The 25819-nt window shown below is 45.1% G+C and overlaps 1 protein-coding gene across 1 annotated transcript in view; it reads right to left on the bottom strand.

Moving 5' to 3' along the window:
- The window catches only part of ARFGEF3 (ARFGEF family member 3), a 168969-nt gene that overhangs the window by 41552 nt on the left and 101598 nt on the right, over positions 1 to 25819 (bottom strand). The window contains exons 13-22 of the mRNA XM_081829374.1: positions 16551 to 16717; positions 15382 to 15547; positions 13551 to 13658; positions 12988 to 13203; positions 12740 to 12850; positions 11074 to 11224; positions 9412 to 9732; positions 6905 to 7038; positions 4710 to 4855; positions 2946 to 3125 (exon numbers count right to left, since the gene is read on the bottom strand). Coding sequence (XP_081685500.1) covers positions 2946 to 3125; positions 4710 to 4855; positions 6905 to 7038; positions 9412 to 9732; positions 11074 to 11224; positions 12740 to 12850; positions 12988 to 13203; positions 13551 to 13658; positions 15382 to 15547; positions 16551 to 16717 — 1700 coding nt within the window. The remainder of the gene's footprint in view (positions 1 to 2945; positions 3126 to 4709; positions 4856 to 6904; positions 7039 to 9411; positions 9733 to 11073; positions 11225 to 12739; positions 12851 to 12987; positions 13204 to 13550; positions 13659 to 15381; positions 15548 to 16550; positions 16718 to 25819) is intronic.

Here is a 25819-nt window from a genome sequence, read left to right as displayed (position 1 = left end):
GTCAGCTGATGATGTGGGCAGAAATTGTGCTCAGATAACTTGAGCCTTTAAGGCTTCCATCCTCCTCAACCAATCCATGTGTGTAGGTTGGGGAAAATACTCTCAGTTTAGCCAGTTCTCAAGTTTCCCTTGTTTTTTTTTTATTTTCTGATGGAATTTGTATGGTCTATCCTGTATATGCCCATGTTTCAGTCAGCCAGAGATGTGAGAGGAATTTATCTAGTCTTTCTGTAAGTCTCTGGTTTCCAGAGACTCATGTTACATTTATTGGTTCACAGCTCACTGTTACCTTAGGCTAGCAAAATTGCAGGCTTCCCCTGTTCACTTTTAATGAATTCACCGCTTTTAGTCGCCAAACCAGAGGTCTCTTTTCTAAGTCTTCTTTATTTTATTTTTGAAAGATTTTATTCATTTATTTGAGAGAGTGAAAGAGCACAAGCAAGGGGAGCGGTAGTGAGAGAGGGAGAAGCAGACTCCCTGCTGAGCACAGAACCTGATGTGGGGCTGGATCCCAGGACCCCAGGATCATGACCTGAGCCGAAGGCAGACGCTTGACCAACTGAGCCACCCAGGCGCCCCTCTAAGTCTTCTTTAAGTCAAATCTGTCCCTTATAGTACAAAAGCTGCTGATTTTCCAACTTAGCTCCACACTATTCTTGCCAATAGCTTGAGAGTAAAGGTGATGGGACAGTCTTGGGCAAGAGGTCACAGACCTCCACTGTTCTTAACCAAAGTTCTAGCAAGAAGTATTTTTTTTTTAAAGATTTTATTTATTTATTTGAGAGAGAGAGAAAGAGAGAGAGAGAGAGCATGAGGGGGGGAGGGTCAGAGGGAGAAGCAGACTCCCCGCCGAGCAGGGAGCCCGATGCGGGACTCGATCCTGGGACTCCAGGATCATGACCTGAGCTGAAGGCAGTCGCTTAACCAACTGAGCCACCCAGGCGCCCGCAAGAAGTATTTCTAAGCATGAATGCTACTCAATTTGTTGTCTGTCCTTGGTCAATTTCCAGAAACCTGAAACTGTTGCTTTTGACAAATTTGTCCTCTTTTATACTTGATTTTTGAGAGGAAGCTTAATTTTTTCATGCCACCATAGCCCAAATCCTTCCTGTTCTAAATCTTTCTGAACACATTTAAGCACAGTTACTTTACAGTCTGTCTCTGATAACTCTGGATCCCTCACTGAGCATTTGCATATATATATGTCTGTGTGCCTATTTTTATTTGTTTTTCTTTTTGTTGTCAGTGACATGTTATTTCCTAATGAGTCTGATTACTTTTGATTGAATGTAGACACTACACATGTAAATCAGGAAATAATCTGAATCCTTGGGATGATGTCATCTTCTGCCAGAGGGGCATTTGGTGCTATGGGGGGCACTAGAACTCGCAAGTCCTCTAATCTCATGGTAGGGACTGGGATTATTTGAAGTTGGGGCTTATTTCCTGTTATGACTAGTTTATTTAAGTTTCACTCTTCCTCCTAATATGTCCCTTTCTCTTCATGGTTCTGTACCAAGATGTCAGGAAGTTACCAGACTTGGCGGGCCCCAGATTCCAATTTTGGTTAGTTTCTCAATCTTCCAACTTCCTTTTCTGAAATTAGTGGATTCCATTCTTAGGAAAAGTAGCCTCCAAACCCAGACACAGACTCCGGCTGTTGTCTTTCTCCTAGACATTGGCCTCATAGTTATTCACTGCCTTGCTGTGTTCCAATACCTTCCAGTGATTAAAAAAATTTTTTTAATCCAACTTTTCCTGGTTGTTCCCTGTGGAAAGTTGATCTGAACTACTTCACTATGATTGAAATCCTCCAACTTAGTCTTTAGGCATTAACTCATATTTTCATTGCTTTCTTTTGTTTCATTAAACTTATATGACATTCCTATTTAATATTTTGCGGGAAGCATACCGACACTTCAATTCTCTTCAGTCCTAACTGTGCCATATGTTCTTTCAGCAGCTTACTCTGACTGTTGCCTTGTTTCCCTGTGTGTTTTGTAATATTTTGGAAATACTGTGAACTCACATATCTGGGAACTTTGTTAGTGGGATTCTTTTATGGCCCGAGTTGAAATGAGTTCCTCTGGGGGAATTTCTGTTGGCTTTTTGTACCATGCCTGTACAAAGCTTCTTAGACTACCAAGGTGGTGTAATTTCATAAACTGACCTGCTAGAAGGGCTAGCTTACAATTTTAAATCCTGTAGAGTTTTGCTTGTTTGTTTGTTTGTTTACCTCTACCAAGAGCCGATGTTAGAGGGAGGCTGCTACTATCCTCAGGAGGGTGGTATTGGGTTCATTTCTAATTCAACTTTGGCCTGAGCGAACACCAGTCTTATACAGTCTGCCTTGAGATTTATCTCCTGTTCCTGTGGCCTCAAGAATGTGATAAGCAGGACTCTGCTTCACCTGATGGCAAATACCCTCATGGCAAAACCAGGCTTAGGACTCTACTGAGTGCTCTGGCTTCCCACTGTTACTTAGTTTTGGACATCTTAGTATTACCCTTCTCGCCAGGAATTTTTAAACCTTTATTCAACCTTTTTGGTAGATTTCAGAGAGAGAGAGAGAGAGGATCTATCTGTGTTCGTCGCCCACCATCATGCTGGAGATGAAGTGAACAGTTGGTTTCCTTACCGTCTGTCTCCCGGCAGAGGGTAACGTAGTGATTAAGAGTCTAGGCTAGGTACGTCAAAGTATAGTATATTAGGTTCGCCTAATTATAGGGTACTTCCCAGAGTACAGCTAGATTGCCTAGGTTCAAACCCCAGTTCCACTAATCATTAACCACGTATCAGCTAAATTGCTTAACCCTCCGGTCACAGATTCCAGAAAGGATGACTGGAAAGACGAAATATGCAAAGGCCACAGGGCAGCACCAGCCAGGGCCCTCAGGAAGGGCTGCCTGAGACGCTGGTGATGCTGGCCCCCACAGCACACTGACCTGGTCTTGGACATCCTCATCACACAACTCCAGCTGCATGATACGCTCAAAAGGTCGGAAAAGTGCTTCATTAAAGTGAAAATGAGGCGGCTCATTCCAGTCAGTGAGAACCTCTGTCAATATATCATGGATGAAGGAAACGGCCTTCTGAGACACATGCCTTTCCTTATGGCAGGCAGCCTGCAAAATTCAGGGGAGAGTAGAACACCATCAGGACTTTACACAAGTAAGAAAATGGTCTCTTAAGTTCCTAACCCATTTCGTGTGGGGAGGTAGAAGCAGCAATTCTGTTGAAGTAAAAAAAAAAAATTTAAATTAAAAAAAACCTCCAAGGGTAAGTATAGATGAACAGTACACTAAAGTCGCATTTTTAATAATTTAACCAAAGATCACATACAACTCTAGTTTCACTTTAATATTTCTGGAAAAATAAGAGTTTCTAGTAATTTTTTTTTTTTTTTCTTTCTTGTAACATGACGGTTTTCTTGGGTGGTAAAGAACACATGGACTATAAAGACACCAGAACCTAGTCTGGGACCTGCCTATGGTCTCATTTTAGCCATGTTCTGAATATGATCAGATGTGTCACCTGTCCCTCAAGGAAGTGGGCCAGTTGCCCCAGTGATGATCTAATTGGCTCACATCTTTGTATGCACGCCCTTGAGGAGTCCTCTCTCACACGGACGCCGGGCTTGGATGTGTGATCTGCTTTGGACAATGGAATAATACCAAACATTGTTATCAGTAGAGAACTGGAAAGTAGCTCTGATTTGGGGTTTGTCCTCTTGCTTTCCTTGGAAATCCTAAGAATGCCACGTGAATGAGCCAGGGCTAGTCTGCTGAAGGGGGAGAGACCATGGGGAGAGGCCCCTATGTCCAGCCCTCCTAATCAAGGCTGTCACGAACCAGCTGATAAGTGAGGTGCACAAGTGAGGCAAGCTGAGCTCAGCCAAGCCTGGCTCAACCCAGCTCAGATCTCTGACCCACAGAGTCAGGAGCTAAATAAATGGTTGCTGTTTGAGGTTGCCAGATTTTGGGAGTGGTTGATTATAGCGTAACAGATAACTGATACACACTGTTTTTCCATGACCAAGTTTGTTATTTTCTACCCCTTTTCTTTACTAGAATGTTCTCAGTTTAGTGAACTAGTTCAAGTCTTTATTTGATGAAGTAGCTCTACCAGATTAACGCTAAAGAAGTAGTAAGAATCATTATCACTGAAAAACAAGGCAACAATTTTCCCATCAATCGAGAAGTAGCCAGTTGTCATGCACTGAAGTGCTTAGTTCATAGGATATAATTTATCACATATACCACTTTGTATGAGAGTGAAAGGGGTCCTGCATTAATTTTGTTGGAAAAACTAGGGCGTATGGTTCGCCTAATTATAGGATACTTCCCAGAGTACATTTAGCTATCAGAAAAGAAGGACTGGCAGGGACAAAAGGCATTGTTATAATCATGTATAAAAGTGAAGCTCCAGCCTCCGGCTGAAAGTAAGGCATAAACAGAAAGCAGGCTGCAGGAGGTACCTAGCCAAGTCATGCAATTGTAAAGAAAGAGGGTCAGGGTGACACCAGGGTGGGACTGCCCTTTTGGGGTGATTCTCTAGATGCCACGATGTACCATCAGTGACCTATGATGTTTGTGCCCAGGTGATGGAAACCTTAGCCTTGCTCTTCGCCCACACACCGCCCGGAAAGCCCCGTGCTGGCTCTGCTGCAGGAGCTCCCTGAGCTTCGCTTCCTGCTTTCAGGGGCTCACCTCCACCAGGTGTGGGGCCACAAGGCTCCAGCAGCGCATCACATGGAGCAGTGGCCGCGACTTGCTCCGCACGATCCTCAGCATGGCATCCCCGAGGCGGAATAGGTGGAGGGCGCTTTTTCGGTCTTGGGTGGATTTCACCTCTCCTGTAAGAAGGCAAGACCACAAAAGCCATAAAGCCCAAACACAGGAACAGTTTGACCTGTTCAAGCAGAGAGAGAGAGGATGAAAATCAAAGGGGATGAAAAATACTCAGGGTGGTAGGATTAGTCAATGCGGGCCAACTGAGGGAGGAGAGGACCCTGGATTCAAGAGTGACTAGGCAGTTCACTCAACACCTCTCCTATCGGCCACCATATCCCCAGGGCCTGCCGTGACAAGTGTGAGCACTGCTCGTGGATACGGGGGGACGGCATGGTAGTTAAGTAGGAGGGGTGGGGAGTCAGACTGCCTGGGTTCAACTCCTGGCTGCACCGTTCAGTAGCTGGTTATGCTGGACCAGAGATCTCTCTCTAAGCTACGTTTCTTGTCGTCAAAGTAGGGATAACGGCCCTTACCTCTTAAAGTTACTTTAAGGATGAAATATGGAGATACAAAGTGGCCTATCACAGGGCTTGGCACATACTAAACGCCCCCCACTGTTAGCCATTAATGTTACTGTTGTCACTTGCCATCCACTTTGCCAATCCTTAATGGCACTTCTGAAGAGCTTGCCAAGCAGGTCAGGCCCCTTTCTGCTCAATAACATGCTTTTTGAAACTGCTCTGTCTTGCTTCAGTGTAATCCTTGCCTCCTCGGATCTTTTGCTCCTTCTTTGCCCTGGCCCCTTGGTCTTCTCCCTTTTCATCACTTTCTCCTTGCTCATGTCCTGTTTCTCCTATATTGTCTACAAAATGCTGGACATTATCATGCTCTTCCAGTCAGAATGCTCCTTTCTAATTAGTCTTGCCATATCAAATAAACTTCAAAATGACAGTAATAATAATCACTGACATTTACTGGATGTTTATTCTGCATCAAATGCCGTGTTGGTGTGTCTGTAATCACTTTATTTTTTAAATTAAACTTTAAACAAATGTGATTATTGCCATTTCACAGATTAGAAAATTAAATGCCAGAAAGGTAAACTGACTCACCTAAGACAGTGTAGCTGGTAAATGGTGGAGGCAGCATTTTAACTGCTATCTGACTCATTCCAAAAGCAAATGCCTCCTCCGCCTCCTCCTAGGTCTGCTGCCTCTTCCTGACCCTGCTCCTCGCTTTTTTGTAAGCTGAGAGCTTGCTGATTTCTCCGACCCCAAACACTTTGAAGGTGGCCCCTAGGTCCAGGGATGCTCTGGAAGTCTGATGGGTCTGGGAGGTTGGCTTTATATAGCTAAGGTTTTAAAGTCTATTAAAAACCCGCGGGGAAAGGACGGTGCTTCTCAAATCAGAATCTGCAGTAAGGATCCAAAGGCCAAATACATACACTTAGAACTTCAGGTCCCTGAAGATGGGACCACAAGAGGCTGTACGATCCAACCTGCCAGCACCGTGCGTCCCTAGCACGTAGCTCCGTGGCTCTGCCCAGACCCATCAGGACAGAGGCTCACTGTTTTGGCATGACAACCTTGGCTGCGGATGGACCGCTGTGAGCAGCCTGCCACCTGTCTGGGACCCTTGGGCAGCTCCTTACGATGCGGCTCCCTTCAAGGCCCTCATCAGTGGAGATGGTGACATTGACCTATCATTAGGGATATGCCTCGATAGCAGTTTTTCTAAGAGTAGCAGGAGGCTTCTCCCCATTCCACTCTTCTCTCCCACCAGCCCCGGGTGGAATCAGGAGCTGCTTCTGCAAGCCGCTGAACTGAAAGAAGCAAGAGACGTGGCTCGTGACACGGAGATAGGGTCCCATCCTCACGGGAAGCTACCTGCACCCTGAGCAGCCACATGATTTTCTCTGTCTCAAGCCCGGAGCTTGGCAGAACCAGCTGGCACAGCTCCGGTGGGGACAGGGGCAGCAGTGGCCGCAGCGTTTCCGCTCACACAGTCCCCGGCACGCCTGAAAACTGGTGAAAAATCTGCGCTAGACCTTAGCCAGGGTGACCGTGTGGGATGGGGATGTGGATTCAAGTCTTCAGGTAGGCCGCTGCTTTCAGAGATCTGGGCCACCTCCTGCTGATCTGGCAGCGCGGTCTCTTCAGGGAAAGAATTACCTGGCATTGCCAGGGAGTAATCCACTGTATCCGTGACAGAATGGAAGAGCTGGGACTGCGACGCTTTCTTCAGCTGGTAAAGGAACCCTCCTAAAGCCATCAGGTTCAACTTGTCCGTAGCATCTTCAAAGAGCCTGCATGAAACAAATAGATTGGTTACTTGGGAACAATTCCGTGAAGGCTTTGTGGTAGAATGATGATGGTAATTTCGTTAACTGTGAGTAATATAAATGTGTAAACACTGTAAAGAAATGTATGGGTTTATTCTTCTCTATTATTACTGTGTATAAGTCTGCTCTATACTTCTCTATTATTATACTTCTCTATTATTTCTGTGTATAAGTCTGCTCTAACTAGGAGATTTTAATCTAAAGGGCACAGATCATTAAAAAAAAAATCCTTGGTTTCCCCATGGCTTAGCTCAGCCATGCTCGGCACTCATGAAATGTTTGGCAAGAAGTTGAAAACTGGCAAAGCATCACCCCCTGAAACTGAGTCACTGGGAATGAAATCCTTAGAATTAGCTTTAGTTTCATAAGCTCTATGATAGAAAAACCCACTAAGTGAATCAAGGCTTTTGCTGGGCTACGATTGATGAGTCTAATGCTGGGCTTGGTCTTGAGAAGGATACAAAACCAAAGTACACCCAAACCTGTAAGCCCCCCTGGGGGTGGGGCAAGCTTTATTACTGCCTCCGACTCATACACCCAGCGCCCTGGACATGGTGGGAGCTCAAGTATCTGCTAAAAGAACAAATACTCCCTAACATAATGGACCTCACAGGTTCCTTTTGTTTCCTAACTCCACTGGGCGCAGACATTTCTAGCAGAAGCAGCTGGGAAGGAAGAGGGGAGCACAGGCAGCAGGGCTTAGAGAAGGATCCGAGGCTCACTGGAATTCAGAAGGTTGGCATCCGACGTGGGTTTCTATGGCCAGTCTTCCGCCACTCTTGGGTCATCTGTTGCCTGCTCTCCAAACCTGTGCTCACACCAGAAGGGCAAGCAGCCCCATGGGCTGTCACATGCTGGGCAAGGAGAGGGTCTCCAACAGAAATTGAATACAGAGTCCCTTTTGACGAGGTTATATGAGACGTACAGGTTTTAAGATGGGAATTAGTGAATTAAGCATTCACAAATGATTGAAACAAAGACTTTTTTCTTGTTCCAATTTTTTTTTTAAAGATTTTATTTATTTGAGAGAGAGAGAATGAGAGAGAGCACATGAGAGGGGGGAGGGTCAGAGGGAGAAGCGGACTCCCTGCCGAGCAGGGAGCCCGATGCGGGACTCGATCCAGGGACTCCAGGATCATGACCTGAGCCGAAGGCAGTCGCTTAACCAACTGAGCCACCCAGGCGCCCTTTTTTGTTCCAATTTTAATATCACTTAGTGTCTGGGTCCTTTTAACTATTTCTTCTCTCTTATTCCTAGTAAAAGAACAGTGATGAACATTATGCCCCACCTGATGCCTGTATACTACTTTCCAGATGCCAAACACTCTCCCAGCCACCTTGCTGGATACACCGGGAAAAGAGATTACTGTACTAAGTTAGTAGATGGAGAAACTGAGTCTCAGCATAACTATTTATACAGACATGACCTTGCAGTTGGTTAGTGTCAAAGCCAGGAAAGAACTCAGGTATTCTGAGCCCCCGTGAGTGGCGTTCCACTTTCCCACGCCCTGGCTGTCGGCTCCCTGTATAAACTTCACTGAACCGGGGCTGAGGGCACAATGACCCAGTGTGGACAGCGCAGTGAGGTGAGACTACATGTGACTGGTGACCAACAGCAGTTTCAACATCAGAAAGTGTCACCACTTGGGGTTGGGGTTAACCTTAACAATGGTTAAAGAATATATCACACTCTTGGGTGTGGGAATACAGATAGTAACTATCATAAAAATAATGGATTTTTGGTGGCACCTGGGTAGCTCGGATGGTTAAGCGTCTGCCTTCGGTTCAGGTCATGATCCCAGGGTCCTGGGATCGAGTCCTTCATTGGGGGGGGGGGTCCCTGCTCAGCGGGGAGCCTGCTTCTCCCTCTCCCTCTGCCTGCCACTCCCCCTGCTTGTGCTTTCTCTGTCAAATAAATAAAATCTTAAAAAAAAAATAATGGGTTTTTATCACTTATCAAGCTCTGTCCTAAGTGCTTCAAGTGTCGTAATTAATTTAACCTCACGGCCACCCTGTGAGAGGCTGACTTTATGGCCTTACCTGACGTGAGGCAATCAGGGCCCAGGGAGGTGAACCTGCCTCCCTGGGCTCACAGGGTAAGTGCAGAGCGCCAGCCCCAGGGAGCCTGCCTCCAGAGCCTCCGGTCTTAGCCAACAGACAGCAGTTCATTCTAAGTGTGGGGCATGACAGGAGACAGAGGTGTGTTTGAAAAAAATAAAAGAGGCTTAAATGACTGGCCAACCCATCTAGTGGTCCTGGGAGTGATCTGAGACGAGAGACACTGGTGCTCTGCGGGAGCAGTACCTCCGAGGTGTGGGGATCGTGGTGCGCGCCTACCTGTCGGCCTGGGTGGACAGCGTGAGCACAGCCTTGGCAGCGCTGCTCCCGGTCATGAGGCTGCCCCCGCGGAAGTCCGAGGCCCGGCCTCTGCTGCCCTCCCTGACCAGCTCTTGGATGGAGAGCGGCTGGATGACGGGGGCCGCGCTCAGGGAGCTCTCTGGCTCTGGGCTCTGCTCTGGTGCCGAGCCCTCACACTCTGGGTCCCCAAGGAGTCCGGAGCCCCCTGACGCCTTCTGGGGCTGGCTGATGGTCAGAGGGGGCTGAGAGGCGCCGTCGCTGAAATGGGTGTGCTCCAGCGTGCCCACGTATTCACAGACCCTAGACACAGGCACAGAGAAGCAGCTGTTAGGCCTCGTAGCTCAGCAGGCCGGCTCTGTAAATCCCACAGTAAGGGAAAGATACCCCAGCCTGCTTTGCAGAACCCCCTGCCCCCCCCAATTTCCTTTCTTGTCAGGGCCACCTTTCCCTCTCCCCCTTCACTATCCATATTATTATTATTATTTTTTGATTTGGACTAGATGACCTGGAAGTGGGGTAAGGATTCCTCAGATTGTCTTCCCCTGTGCTGGGAGAAAGGTGGGTAACAAAAGCTCTGTTCACCCAGTTCCATCCTGTCCAGCCTATTGGCTCATTTCGATTTTGGCTGCCTGCGGGAGTTTTCCCAAGGGGCCCTCTCCCCCTCTCTCTAACCATTTCTTCTCTCTCCTTCCTAGTAAAAGAACAGCGATGAACATTATGCCCTGATGAGGACTCAGGAAGCGCTTCTTTATGATCCCAGCCTGAGTGTGCACGTGGCTGGCAGGCCCTCTGGCCACAGTGGGCCCTGTCACAAGGGCTCTGCCCAGCCGTGTGCTGACTGGCCTTGACAGCTCCTACAACTAGTGCTGGGGGCGGGGGTGCCCTAACCACAGCAAACACAGAGAAGTATCACAAGGTAGGGTATAACTGCCAACTTCCAAACTGTTCGTGCCCAACAGACCCTGGGACTAAGATGGTTCATAAGAGGCCCAGTGTCCCTGAAGAAGTCCAGCTGGTCCAGTAAAGACCGTCCCAGATAACCTGCTCTCGTGTTCTATAAACAGGCAATTTTTTGATTCCCTATAAAATGCTCTGGTGCAATTTAAGTCATTTTCTTTTTCCTGTTTTGCCTGTGAGAACAATGAGGACCAGCAGCACACCAGCCTCCACGTTAAAACCCACTTTGCTCCAGGCTGATTCATACTGGCTCTCTCGCCTATTCCTCCCAAGATAGGTTTTTCAATCTTTGAATGATCTGCATGCCTCTTTCTTTGAAACCCAACAGACACTTAGAGCTGTATTTGCTTCGAGGGCATCAAACTGAACCCAGGTCTGGCTGGTGCTCTGGGTGACCTCCAGGTGCCTGAGCCCTGCCCCTGACGCCCCACTCTGCTCTTCCAGAACTGAGCTTGGTGCAAGGCATCGGGCGGGTGCTGAGGAGGTGGTGAGGAAACAGCCTGGCCCCTGCCCCGTGCCTGCACCGTGGGCGCTGCTTCTCTGTCCCAGGTCTGCCCAAAGCCAATGCCCAGAAGACATGCTTTTTGTCTCAGTCATGTGAGGACTGGGGAGCTATCCCTGCTTCTGTCCTACAGGTGCTCTGAACTCGGTAACTGATCGGGGTTGGGGGCTCTTGTCACGCACCTGAACACGTGCGGCCAGCAGTCTGGGTTGTGGCTTCCCATCTCCAGGCCTACGCTGAGGATGGCATCCATGCACAAGACGTGGGCGGTGTGCAGCCAGACCCCCTGCAGCTTCCCGATCTGCTCCAGTTTCTGCTCCACTTTCAGTTTCACTGTGCCAGAAAGACATTCATTAACGTAATGGTCCAAGAAGGAGCCAGAAAGGGAGACAGAAAGGATGAAAAGGAGAGAATGGGCTGCCGTGCAAGAGCAAAAAGGAAACAGCAGATGTCACTCGATGTCACTGGCAGCAAGCTCCTCAATAGCAGGTCCCTGGGGTTCAGCGTGTAAGCTACCCAGCCCTCGGGCCCCATGGACACTGGTGAGCCCAGCTCGGCAGCTTCACAAGTTGGGTGGATCCTCGGCTGGTGGGTGCAGTTCTTCCAGACCCACCTGTGGGTTCTAAGTCAGTGACAGCAGTGAGGATGGGCTTCGTGTGCCAACCCCAGCTAAAGCTGTTTGTGCCCGAGCCCTTCCCCCACCTGTGTGCTCACACTGATAAGACAGAATTCCTGGCAATCTGCGAGTTCTCTGAGGTTTATTTAATGTCATATGTTCATGATGATGATCATCTAAAACATATGTATGTATTCCCTGAGCACATGATGACTGCTTTATAACTGAAAATCATCAGATCGTTTCACTCCCCGAGTTTACGTTTAGATTTGTGATCTTCAAATAATACTTTTTAAATTATAGATGACTAATGAGAAAGGATGCAGAGGGTAACTTAATATGTCAATTATGCAAAATGCCAAGGGAAGGCCAAATGACAACATCCTCCATGAATAAAGGTGTCAAGTCATCAGAAGATGGGTCTGGTGGGATAAGTGAATGATGATCCAGAACCTAGAAACACAGCATGCTCACTTCAGAGGAAGCCAAACCATATTCCTGTTGTAAGAGGCAAACTGAGTTTTAGCAAAGCATCATTTGTCTCATGGATGTGATACTGATTTTATTTTTTACTTGAACACCAATTTTGGTTTTATAATTTCTTAAGAACTTTAAATCTAGGGATTTTTATGTAATTTATCATTGTGCATATTAAGTATATATACTAGATAATCATCCCCTTCGTTGGCTAACTGATTTTCACAAGTTAAAAACCACCTCTTTCCAGAGTTCACAAAGCTCAGGTTTTTCTCTTACAAGAACAAAGTTTTTCTGAAGCTTCTCTCAGGGATTTCCTCCATTTGATTTCCCTCTTCAGAAAACTGGCTATTCTGGCCTTTTCCCACTATCACCTGAGGGGTCTTCAGATGTGTACTCTGTGAAGTGCCAAAGCAAGTGGCCGGATGAAGACAGAGTATGAATAGCTCAGCCAGGTGGGCCTCTGGGGTCCCGCAGGACTCCGGTTAGCAGCCGAGAGCACTTTCCTTTAGTCACCGGGGGCCAGGATGTCTCTCGTCTCCAGAGGGATGTACGGGAGGCGCTCTGCAGGGCCAGCCGTGTAAAAGAGAGCCACGCCTGGGATCCAGACTGTGATCCAGCCTGGGACTGTGCAATCAGCAGTAAACCTATGTTGTGCCTCACACAGGGACCGGGGATGGGTGTCTGCTCACGTGTGCGGGTGTGTGCAGACGGCACATAGGGCACCAGGTGCATTCTGGCCCTTCAGCTGTTACCTTGTGCTATGGCATCACTGGGCTCTTGGACTTCCTTCTCCTCTTTTTCTTCCTGGACACAGGAGGCCGCCGCCATCTGGGCAAGGGCTGAGGCGCAGTTAGCCGCAACTCCTTTAGAGACAACAAACAATCACCCCTCACTGACTCTATTCTCTAACCATTTACAAAGCAGGGCCCTTCCAGAAGACTTGTTTCCCACTAGGGACTCCCCTCAGGCCACGGGTCAAGGGACGTCACTCCCCTGGTACCTAGAGCACAGCTCAGCCTCGCCGCTTTCCGCAGCCCATCGAGGCTCATGCAGATGGCGTCACGTTCCTTTTGGTTCTGCTCTTTGATGCCTTCAGCTCCCAGAATGAAGGCCAACCCTTTGGAGCTTCCCGCCATTCGGCCGGTCAGCGGGGTTGATAAAGTATCGATCAGGTTCTTCCAGCAGCCTACCAGAATATAGCGAGCAAATGCCACACCTAGAACATGAAGGGGCATGCATCACTTTCCGGAGGCAGAAACAACCGGGCAGAGAATGGCATGCGATCTTCTGACCATCCAAGTAGCAACACTGAGTTGTAAGCAATTCTACTACCAGAAATGTAATTTAATGGATGTTGGATTGCATTTTACTTTGTGTGTATAAATAATGAATGTTGCATCATCAGCTGGATGTTGCGAAGTGACTTCCATCAGGCACTCTTTTTCTGACAGGACAAGATGGTAATTCATTTACGTCAGCACAGAAAGCTGTCACTTAATGACTTAATTGCTGGTAACATATGTGATGTATGTATATTCATAAACTCAAGACCCAAGTCATTACCTGCCACTGTGGAGTCATCAATTCTCCTGCCCTGGGTGAAAGGAGACTCGGTAGAAGCTGAGGCCATCAGCTGGCCCCCAATCGCACTGCTCTCTAAGCCATCAATGTCTGTCAAGGAAAAAGACAAGGTTGTCCCTGATTAGAACACTCCAGTCAAAAACAAATGGCCACCATGATACTCATATTTTCCCGAACAAACAGCCACTGGACCTATTACGTAGCAAGAACATAACAATCTTTTATCAGAATGCTAAATTTTTGTTTTATTCTTTTTTTTAAAGGATTTTTTATTTGACAGAGAGAGAGAGAGTACAAGCAGGGGGAGCGGCAGGCAGAGGGAGAGGGAGAAGCAGGCTCCCCACCCAGCAGGGAACCCGATGCGGGGCTCGATCGCAGGACCCTGGGATCATGACCTGAGCCGAAGGCAGATGCTTAACTGTCTGAGCCACCCAGGCGCCCCTTGTTTTATTCGTATAGTCCAGTTTTCTTTCATTGCTAGAATATTCTTCTGTTAGATTTCAAATGGATGTGAAAGTTGTCATGATTAATCAAATAAAAATTGGTCACCTGTCCAGTGATCCTGATCCCTACAGTTAGGGACCTTGGCCTTGTTTCTCCCAGTTGCATCCTAGTTCTAGAACCAAGACTACAAATGCCAGCCAATGACCAATGCTGTGAACAGACTTCACTATGTGTCTTGACTCCCTGCCTGATTCCTAAAGAGCACCTCAGCCCAAGTCCCTCATTGTTGGGTTCTACCTGCCAGTAGTCTACTCTGCCACCTTTGTAAGAGCTCCCCAGTACTGGCCGTAGGTAACATAACACAGCCTTTGGACAACAGATTCTGCCTCTTCCCTGGACTGTCCTGGCCTGGCCTGGTTGTGCTCCTGCCCATGTGCCCTGCTTGGTGCAGAGCTGTGCTGAGCTGGATGTGGACACATGGAAGGACAGCGAGGGCAGGGGAGGTATCTGGCCTAGGGCTATTCCATACATATCCTGTCAGCTGGGGCCATGAGACCATAACTTGGATTAGAAACCAGTCTGGGAACTCAGATCAAACACAAGATGAGCCTGGATCTAATACATGAAGCCTACTGATGGCCAAGGTCTTGAGCACTCCCTGGTCTACCTGACACTGTAGGTAAGCCATGAGAAGCCATGAATGACTGCTTTCTCTCTCTCTCTCTCTCTCTCATACACACACCAAAAACAAGAACAAGAACAAGAACAAGAACAAAAAAACCCTGCTTCATGACCGTACCCCATAGAGCTCTCTATGGTCTCATGTAAAATTTCTAATAAACAGGATTTTAAAAACTCTGGACACTGAAGACAAAGATGCTGGGCAACCTCTTGGCATTATTTCCAATTCTTGTATAGCCGGGAAGGGAAGAGAGGACCTCTGATGAGGATAGGAGATGGGAAGGAAGCCAAGTTTAAAATCAAGCATTTTACATTTCTGGCAAATTCAGGAGCACTAAATGATATAGGGTTATCTATTAGCATGTGAGAGTTTCCAGGAATAATTCTGGGCTCTATGCCCAGAAAGTACTTCATATTCCTAGGAGAGGCCCGTAGTTTTACCCTGACAGACACAGGTGCTAAGTAGTCCTTATCTAATGGGGCACAGTGAGCCCTCCAGGGTCCCACGTGAAAAACAGACAGAACATTCCTATGAGGTGGATTCATGACACTTCCCTGGAACCGTTACCAATTGCCAGGGAGGCTCTGCGGGTGTTGTCTCAAGGCTGGCTTCTCTGAAAGGGGCTCTGGAGTGTCCCCCCCACCACACCACCCCGAGTGCCACGGAGCTGTGTGACGGGCCACTGACCGGTCAGCATGGTGATGAGGGGCAGGCTGTTATCCTCCGGGCTGCCCCAGTAGCCAGCTTCTCCGAGCATGTTTCTGTCGAGCACCTGATGGTAGAGCTCCTCAATCCAGGCCTGGGAGAACACCATCAGCACCCCACTGGTCTGGACCTGCTTCATGAACTCTTTCTACGGAGAGGATCACATGAGAAGGTGACCAGATAGGATCCCCTGCAAATGAACATGTTCCTCTGCTGCCCCTTCCCTTCATGGATCCCTTACCTGAGTCAAGGCTTCCAGGAAAAATAAACCCTTATTGATCAGGGGCGTGGCGGTGGGGGGGGTGGTTAAGGGAAGGGGGAACCAAACGGAGAAGTCCTAAACTTTATGAAGTTCCTTTTACTTTTGCTATCTTTTTAAGAATCTCTGTAGAAGGATTAGGAATACTTCCCTCTCTGATGTGTGTGGGCGGGATAGAAACGGTGCAGAAATATGAACAGAAGAGCTCCCTCTCGCTGCCCCAAGAGCAGCAGAGATAGAATGTGTTCCCTGAAAAAGCCTACGTGGCTCGAGAGCTACTTGATTCCCAATTGCCCTTGGGAATTTATAATTTATCAGGCAAACAAACGATTGCTGATGCCCTCGTGCAGCTCCACGGACGGAGGCTCACGAGCTGATACTAGGGGAGAGTGTGGAGCGACCAGAGCATAATCACCATCATTCTCATTCTGCAGCTTATACGAAGTGCTCTGTTACTGACAACTAACTAGTAAGCTTGGCTGTGGGTTACGAGTAGATCGGAGTACATTCTGGAAGACAATGAAGAGTGTAAAGCAGGCCTTGATTTTCAGTAAAGGGGACAACTCCCTGCCCATCTTCTGATGTTTGAACATTCTGATCACCTGTTTTGTACTGTGGCTCACACACGTGTGTTTAACGATGCCACTGGGTGACAATACTAGGCCACTGGCAGGCACTGGGTCCTGGCCTCTCTGCAGCAAGGTGGGCAGCTGTGTGGCCCACTGCACTATGTAAACTGCCTCGCATCCCCGTCCACCCTCCACGGCCCCGCCGACGTCACCCACTCCACACTAGTGGGGAACAGAGCATGCTGAGCTGTCCATCCCAGGACACTGGTGTGCGGCTCTCCAGCCACCTGTCCTTGGAGGGTCGAACGGGACCACAGGCTCACCATCACGCCTGGGGCCAGGGCGGGCCGCTTGCGGTAGTAGTCGCCGTGGGAGAGCTTCAGGTTGAGCAGCAGGGCGCAGTGCGCTGCCGTGTACAAGCTGTCCGCGTTCATCAGCATCTGCAAGCTGAGGCTGCCGCTCCCATCGAATCCGGGGGAGTGCATCATGCCTACGGGAGAGAGTCAAGACTCCTCTGTGGTTGCACACAAGGCGCCCAGCAAGACTGGCTTACGGAGAGCCCTGACCCGATCCTCGTGACGGGAACATGCATCTTGTAAGACACTCCTGTAAAGCACCTACAGCCAGCAAGGAGTATTATGAGGGTCCCACACATGCCCTAGCCTGGTGGGGAGGAGCAGGCACTCTGGAGTGAATCTCCCTGGGCAAATCTGGATGAGCTACTCACCAGCTACTTTGGTAAAATCACTCAGACGCCCCAAGTCTCAGCTTCTTCACCTCTACATAGGCAGAATAACCAACTGTGTCCATCTCCTGCTCAAAGTCTCCGACGACTTCCCATCACAATATAATAAAACCTGGACTTCCCCTCCTCTCTCTTTCTCACTCCCCACAGCCACCTGGATCTGTGTGCTCCTTAGACCACACCAAGACTGAGCTTGCCTTTGCATTTTTCCTTAGCAGTCCCCAGAATGATCTCTCAAGATCTCTGGAGGAGGTGCTCCCTTCTTTCAGGTTTCTGCTCAAGCGTCAGCTTTACAGAGGCCTTCCCTTTCAACTCCATCTCAGACAGCATCCCACCACCACCACCCCTGCAACATTCCTCCTGCTCACCCTGCATTGTCTTCATTGCCTCAGTATCATTTATTCTACCCAGCATTGTATTAACATCTATTTATTGTCTGCTGTCACTGCTATTATCTACTATTACGTAAGATCTATGAGAGGGCGAGACTTTGTTAGTTTTGTTCCCTACAGAATCCCCGGTGCCTAGAACAGTGCTTGGCATACAGGAGACCCTTAAAAAACAGTTGCTAAGAATGAATGAACACGTTTGTTGTGAGAACTAGATGTGATAACGCATGTAAGATGCTTAGTGCAGTAACCCATAAGTACATACTTTCAAAAAAGTAATAATGTTCCTCAAAAAGCAAAGCAGAATTCCCATATGACCCAGTAATTACGCTCTTAGGTATACAGTATGCCCCAAAGAATTAAAGGCAGGGATTTAAGCAGATCCTTGTATGCCAATTTCACTGCAGCGTTATTCACAATTGCCAAACATGGAGACACCTGAAGTGTCCATCAGAGACGAGTGTATCGACAGAGTATGGTACACACGTACCACGGAGTTCTGATCCGTGTTACACCATGGATGAGTCCTGCGAACATGCGGAGTGAAATAAGCCAGGCATAAAATGACAAATGTTGTATGATCCATGTAGACGAGGTACAGGCAAGAACAGGCAAATGTACAGAGACAGGAAGTAGATGAGAAGTTACCAGGGGCTGGCGGAGAAGGCTTTCTCTTTGGGATGATGAATAAAATTTCTGAAAGTAGTGGTGACGGTTGTACAACATTGTGGATGTAGGGAGTGCCACCGAATTGTACACATAAAAATGGTAAAAGTGGCAATTTTCAAGTTATATATTTTTTATCCCAATTAAAACAACTAATAATGTAATATATCAAAACCACTGAATTGCACACTCTAAATGGGTGAATTGTATGGTATGTGAATTTTATCTCAATAAATTTTATTTCAATAAATCTCTTAAATGAGGAAACAGAGTTTCAAAAATATATATAAAGGAAGAGTTACTGGTTCTTCCCTCATTGTTTTTTCTAAACATCATTTTAAGCTTAATAAGGTTTTCATTTTGAAGGGCTCCATGTGCTTTATATAAATTAACTGAAGGAAAACAAACAAACAACTATATCTCATTGATGGGCTTTAAAGATGGGTTCGTTCAGCCAGAGAGGATTAGTGCCTTGTTCAAACTTTTCACAGACAATGTGGGGAGGCAAACATTTCTCAGGTTGGCGTCTCTTCATCTGGTCCTACGTCAGCCTCAGTGCTCTGCTTGGTCCTACACATACTCTGATGCTAGATTTAGAAGTGTGGCTGAAACACACCATCCGAAAGAGACGCACGCAAATGACACATGTCCATATAATCTTCATATGCTTAAAATTATCCTTTGATCAAAAATGTACCTCTTCTATGAAATGCAAGAGTTTCCAAAACTAACAAATACATTGGAAATACAAATTTGTAACTGGAATGATTACTTATATTCCTGTGGATTTCTTAATGAATATGCTAGCAAGAGGATATGGGCCAGAAGAAGCTTTTGAAGCTGAAAAATCTTCAAGACTTTTGCTATATTTGAGAACGGTATAAACATTCTTTAGTGGGAGTTAAGTATATATGTTATTCCAAGAAAACCACTTTACTCAGTCAAATGTTAGGCATTTCCCCTGCCTTCCTTTAAGAACTTTGCAGCTGTTATGAGAGATTTTTTACTGAAGGCACTTTGTGATCATAGGCAGAGGTGCATTTATAAAAGGAAGGTCAAGAGTGGTATTTAAAAATGACATCCTTGGGGCGCCTGGGTGGCTCAGTTGGTTAGGCAGCTGGCTCTTGGTTTCTGCTCAGATCATAATCTTGGGGTCCTGGGATTGGGCCTGTGTCGGGCTCCATGCTCAACGGGGAGTCTGTTTGAGAATTCTCTCTCTCCCTCTCCCTTTGCCTCTACCCCCTACACACAAGCTCTTTCTCTAAAGTAAACAAATAAATCTTTAAAAAAAATGACATCCTTGGTCAGGACATGGGCAGTGTGTTTCTGCCATGATGGTCCAGAGGAACACTCCGCACTCTTAAGGTCCTGGTGGGGTTGGTTCCAGTCTCTGGAGGAGATAAAGGACACATGATGGGTCTCCTTCCATGGTAAATAGAAAGCAGGATTCAGCACGTTGGGTATTTAACTACCCAGGATCAGAGATGAAAAGAATATTTGAGTCTATGAACCAAGAAAACAGTACTTGCAAATGGCTTTGATCTCAGGCATCAGCAATAATTTCTTCTAAATTTTAAAACCAACTACTATTTACCTTGGAATATGTTTTGGAAAACTGAGTACATACTCAGATGCTGCAAAGGAAGAAGCCCTGATGTGTCTGCTCACACAGAGACTAGCAGAGGTGTGACAATGTCCCAGAAGGACCAGTGGATATGTGGAGTTCTGAAATGATTTGTCAGACTTTTTAGGAACAATCTGGTACTGCACCCTACCCCCCACCCCCGCCGCCCGCCCCAAGGCAGGCTAATTTCTTACATTACAAGGAGCTGGCAAATTTGAGAATTAAACAAAAGGATGAACAATGAATCATGGAACACTACATCAAAAACTAATGATGTAATGTATGGTGATTAACATAACATAATAATAATAAAAAAAGAAAATAAGAAAATCATAAGGAAGAGAAAATTAAAACAAAAAACAAAACACAAAAGAATGTATAATCTATCAACTTAAGGAAGACACTCATTTTCTTGCCATACCAGATAGAGTTCACTGGTGATGTTAATAATGGAAAAATACAATAGCTATAATTAAGTGCTTTCTAATTTTTAGAACCAATCTCTTCTCATACTTTATTTCATTTGACATATAAAGTCTATATCGATTGCCTTCCTTTATTTTACCAGTAAGGAAAGTGCCTCAGAAATATTAAAGTAATTTGCCTAAAGTTATATAGCTAGAAATTGGCAAAGGTTTTTTGGGCCCAAACCCCAGGCTTTTTGAACAATGCCATGCTGTACTTGTTTCTAATGTCGTGAAAAGATTGTACTCTATCATGTCCCTCTCAAACAGATACTCTATTTTAAATTCATCCTCTGATTGGGTTCATTGAAGTGTTATAAATTTGGAGTGACAAACTACAGGAGCTCTGACCTTTAACACATTCTATTTTTTCCAGTGTTCTGTGACTAAAGTTCATTCTCTCCCTCTATAATTAAGATGTTCTTTACTGTCAGGAACAGATGGATGGGTCATTTGCTTGATTGGCTACCACTGAAAGACTGGATACAAGATTAGCATAAGTGACCTTGAAACATCTCCTCCATGTCTTAATTTAATGTGTCTTTTAAAGTAAACATTAAATACTTATTTCATTTAACAGTACTAAAAAATATAAAAAATAAGGGTAATTAGTCCCTGCTTCTCCCAAGCCCCAATGATAACCATCCCAGCAGACTTACTTCCTTGTACATATTGTGTGGAAATATAATCACAAATGAGATCATACTACATACATTGTACTATGACTTGGTGTTTTCTTAGCAATATATGTTAGATATCTCTTTTTATTTTTTTAGAGAGAGTGTGTGTGCAAGTGGTGGGGGGGGAGAGGGAGAGAGAGAGAGAATCTTAAGCAGGCTCCATGCTCTGCGTGGCACCTGATGCAGGTCTTGATCTCATGATCCTGAGATCATGACCTGAGCTGAAATCAAAAGTCAGATGCTTAACCAACTGACCCACCCAGGTGCCCTTAGATATCTATTGATATTGGCACTTACAGATCTATATATCATTCTTTTCAAATAACTATGCATATACCACTGCATGGTTGGAGTGTGATTTATTTAACTAATGCTCTCTTGGTAGACATTTATGTAGTCTCAATTATGATAAAAAGCTGAAATGATGAAATGACTATTAGCACTTATGCAAGTGTATCTGTGGGATAAATTCCTTAAAGCAGACTAAAGACATATATAAAGTTTGACAGATACAGCCCAAATCTATCTTCCAAACAGTTTTATACCAATTTTTCTTTCTACCAATGGTGCATAAGAACACTGTTGTACCCACTCAGCAATACTGGGCATTATTGACTTTCTAAACCTTTGTAATAATAGTATATGATTTTTGGTTGCATTTCTATATACTAATAACAAAGTTGTAGAAAGAGAAATTAAGAAAACAATTCTTTATAATTGCCCACAAAAGAATGAAATACCCTGCAATAAACTTAACCAAGGAAGTAAAAGACCTATACTCTGAAAACTATGCAACATGGATAAAAGAAACTGAAGATGACACAAATAAATGGAAAGATACCCTGGATGGATTGGAAGCATTCATATTGATAAAATGTCCACGCTACCAAAGCACTCTACAGATTCAATGCAATCTCTATCAAAATACAATAGCATTTTTCACAGAACTAGAAGAATCCTATAATCTGCATGGAACCGCAAAAGAACCTCAAATGGCCAAAGCAATCTTCAGAAAGGCATCACAATCCCAGATTTCAAGAATTTACTACAAAGCTGTAGTAACCAAAACAGTATGGTACTGGCACATAAATAGACATATAGATCAATAGCACAGAAGAGAGATCCCAGAAATAGACCCATGCTTACATAGTCTATTAATATACAAGAGAAGAGGCTCTAAGAATATACAATGGGGAAAAGATAGTTTCTTCAGTAAATGATGCTGGGAAAACTAGACAGCTACATTCAGAATAAAATTGGATCACTTTCTTACACTAACTCCAACTGGATTAAGGACCTAAATGTGAGACATGAAACCATAAAACTCCCAGAAGAAAAATAGGCAGTAATTTCTTTGACATTGGTCTTAGCAACATTTTTTTAAATATGTCTCCTCAGGCAAGGGAAACAAAAGCGAAAATAAACTATTGGGACTACAACAAAATAAAAAGCTTTTTACACAGCAATGGAAATCATCAACAAAGCAAAAAGGCAACCTACTGAATAGGAGAAGATATTTGTGCATGACATATCCAATAAGGGGTGGAAATCCAAAATATATGAAGACCTTATACAACTCGACACCAAAAAACCAAATAATCTGATTAAAAAACGGGCAGAGGACCTGAATACACGTTTTCCCACAGAACACGTACAGATGGCAGACAGACACACAAAAAGATGCTCCACATCGTTAGTCATCAGGGAAGTGCAAACCAAAACCACTATGATATATCATCTTACGCCCGTCAGAGTGGCTAGAATCAAAAAGACAAGAAGTAACAAGTGTTGGTGAGGATGTGGAGAAAAAGGAACCCTCATGCACTGTTGGTGGGAACGTAAATTGGTACAGCTGCTGTGGGAAACAGTATGGAGGTCCCTTAAAAAATAAAAAATAGAAATATCCTACGATCTAGTAATTCCACTACTGAGTATTCACTCAAAGAAAATGACAGGGGTGAAAAATATGCACCTCTATGTTTATCATAGCATTATTTATAATAACCAAGTATGGAAGCAACCCAAGTGTCCATCCATAGATGAATGGGTAAAGAAGATGTGGTGTGTGTGTGTGTATGTAAGTATACATACACACACATAATGGAATATGATTCAGCCATTAGAAAAATGAGATCCTGTCATTTGCAACAATATGGATGGACCTCGGGGGTATTATGCTAAGTGAAATACGTCAGACAGAGAAAGACAAACACCGTATGATTTCACTTACGTGTGGAATCTAAAATGCAAAACAAATAAACAAAAAGCAGAAACAGACTTGTAAGTACAGAGAACAAACTGACGGTGGACAGAGGGGAGGGGTAGGGGGTAAGAAAAATGGGTGAAGGGGAATGGGAGATAACAGGCTTCCAGTTATGGAATGAATAATTCATGGGAATAAAAGGTACAGCACAGGGAATATGGTCAATGGTATTGTAATAGTGTTGTGTGGAGACAGAGGGCAGCCACACCTGTGGGGAGCACAGGATAATGTATAGACCTGTCCAATCACTATGTTGTACACCTGAAATTGCTGTAACATCGTGTGTCAACTATACTTCAATTAAAACAAAAAGATTACACTATTTTACTTGGTAATATATTTCTTTAATTAAGTCTATGGTTCTAATTTTTAAATAACATTACTGTTTTATTTTCTGATGATAGAAGTCATAAGAAAAAATTTTTAAGGGGTTTGGAAAAAGGTACAAAGAAGAAAATGAAAATAATCTGTAATTATATCATCCTAAGGTAAGTATTAACATTTGAAGTTAATTTTGAATCCTTTTAAAAATTACATTATGACCATTAACCGTATAATTAAATATCACTTGAAAACATAATTTTAAATAGCTACATAGTGTCATAAATGGATTTAGTATAACTCATTTAACTTTCCCCTTATTTTGGGGCATTTAGGTTATTTCTAATATTTCTGCTTTCATATACATTTTGATAGAGAAATCTCTGTTTGAGTTTCTGCTCCCTTTGTATAAATTCCTGAGGTTCTCTCAGGAACCAATGGGATGACAGGCTTCCATGGGTGTGTATCTGTCAGGACTTGGAAAACTGTCCCACCTTTGCTGGGCTACAGTCTGTGACTGTTTTTTTTAATCACGGCCAATCAACTCCAGAGGATTTTGTGTTCTTGAACAGAGCCTCCGATTTGCCCATCCATTCATCACCCCTCCATCCGCCCCCCTCCCACCCAGCAGGCACAGGGTGGTACTAGGAACAGGTCTCTGGAGCCAGGCTGTGTAGGTTTGTACCCTGGCATCGCCACTTTGTAGCTGTGCACCTTGTTTGACTTACTTGACCTCTCTGTGCCTCAGTTTTCTCACCTATAAAATGAGGATAATAATACTACCTACGCTATGGGGTTATTATGAGTATTAAATGAATTAATATAGGTAAAACCCTTAGTCAATGCAGGGCACTTAGGAAGTGCTATGTTTGTGTTAGTTATTATTATCCTTGCAGATACATATAAATGCTGAAAAATGACTCTAAGGAAAGACACCAAGATATTTCAGAGGCAATCTCTGGGTGGTGTATAATTATGGGTTTTTTTTTTTTTGTCTTTATATTATTATATTCTCCAAATTTCATATTCCACAAATGCCAGGGTATTGGAGGAGGATTTTGTGAGACTACTTATTCCCTAACCCTGCTTCAATACTCCTCTTCCTCCCTTTATTAAAGCAAACGAACAACTCCACCAGCAGCAGTCATCTTGGTAAATGAGGAAACCTGAGGATGAAAATCCCATGTTAACAACGGTAGGGCAGGAAGACAGGAAAGTCATCACAGAGTGCTGGACAGCCTACCTCAGATGTAATTTAGGGGAAAGAAACTGAATCTTAAACACTTGAGTTTTCCACCAAAGGCAAACAAACCTTATCCTAATTGGTAGAGGCAGGGTAACACATTGACTTATTTATTTGAGGTTTTCTTTTTGTATTTAACCTTTTGTATTCCACAGAGATATCCAGTTAAATTTGTATTACCATCTTCTGGAATGTTTAAATCCCAGGGCGAAAAACTGAAGCTGGCAAGCGCATACTTGCCTTCCTGGTTTTGTATCCACAAAGCCAGAGCCCCTTCCAGAGACTGTGGCCCATTCCCAGAAGGCAATGAGAGGAGAGAGGAAGCAGCGAGGCAGAGAAGGGAGAGTCCTGAATGGGCGGGGGTTGAGGTCTGTGGCTTCCTGCTGCCTGGCAGTGTGGGGGGCATTGGTGAGGTCTCAGAGGAGAACATATGATGGTGGCTAGGGGCTCCCAGCCTTGCCAGAGCAGTCCAGGTGCCATGTTGGCAGAGGGGTAGCAAAATCACAGGACATCAGGGAGCCTGTGAAGTGCACAGTGGGAGCTCCCTGGCCATGGGAGAGGTGAGAGGCCTCCCTGTCCAGATCCCACATAAGCTCCAGCTTCTGGTTTTCCCCTGGAATGGGGACCTGAGGGCAAGCATCAAATGTGTGGCCGGCCAGGCTGGCTGGGGGTCTAGAGTCAGGTTTGTTTTAATTCAAAGAAATAGATATTTCTTGCATAACTGAGATTCATACTTGCTGTATTATCTTTTATGAAATTTGGTACTTTATAAACATCAAAATGCTTGTAATAAGCCTTATATGTGGTCACAGTGAATCTCAAGATTGTAACTGAACACCACTAATCTAAGGAACAGTGATCCCAAAGCCAAGTAAGGATGAAAATCCCATGTTAACAACGGTAGGGCAGGAAGTGCCCCTCTATTCATTGCTGTGTGAGGCTGGCTCTTGCTTTTTCGTCCCCAAGGAGCCACTTCACATGGATGCCACTCTGTTCAATGCAGGATGAGGAAGGAATTTCTGCAGTTGTCACAGTTCATGTCCACTCCCATCTTTTTTTTTTTTTTTAATTTTTTTTTTATTCTTATGTTAATCCCCATACATTACATCATTAGTTCTAGATGAAGTGTTCCATGATTCATTGTTCGTGCACAACACCCAGTGCTCCATGCAGAACGTGCCCTCCTCAATCCCCCCC

The sequence above is a fragment of the Leptonychotes weddellii genome, chromosome 8 (assembly GCF_054177405.1).
Source record: "Leptonychotes weddellii isolate Sample4059 chromosome 8, ASM5417740v2, whole genome shotgun sequence".
Taxonomy (NCBI): domain Eukaryota; kingdom Metazoa; phylum Chordata; class Mammalia; order Carnivora; family Phocidae; genus Leptonychotes; species Leptonychotes weddellii.
Note: the sequence above shows the minus strand (reverse complement) of the source record. Positions and strands in the feature narration are given on the sequence as shown.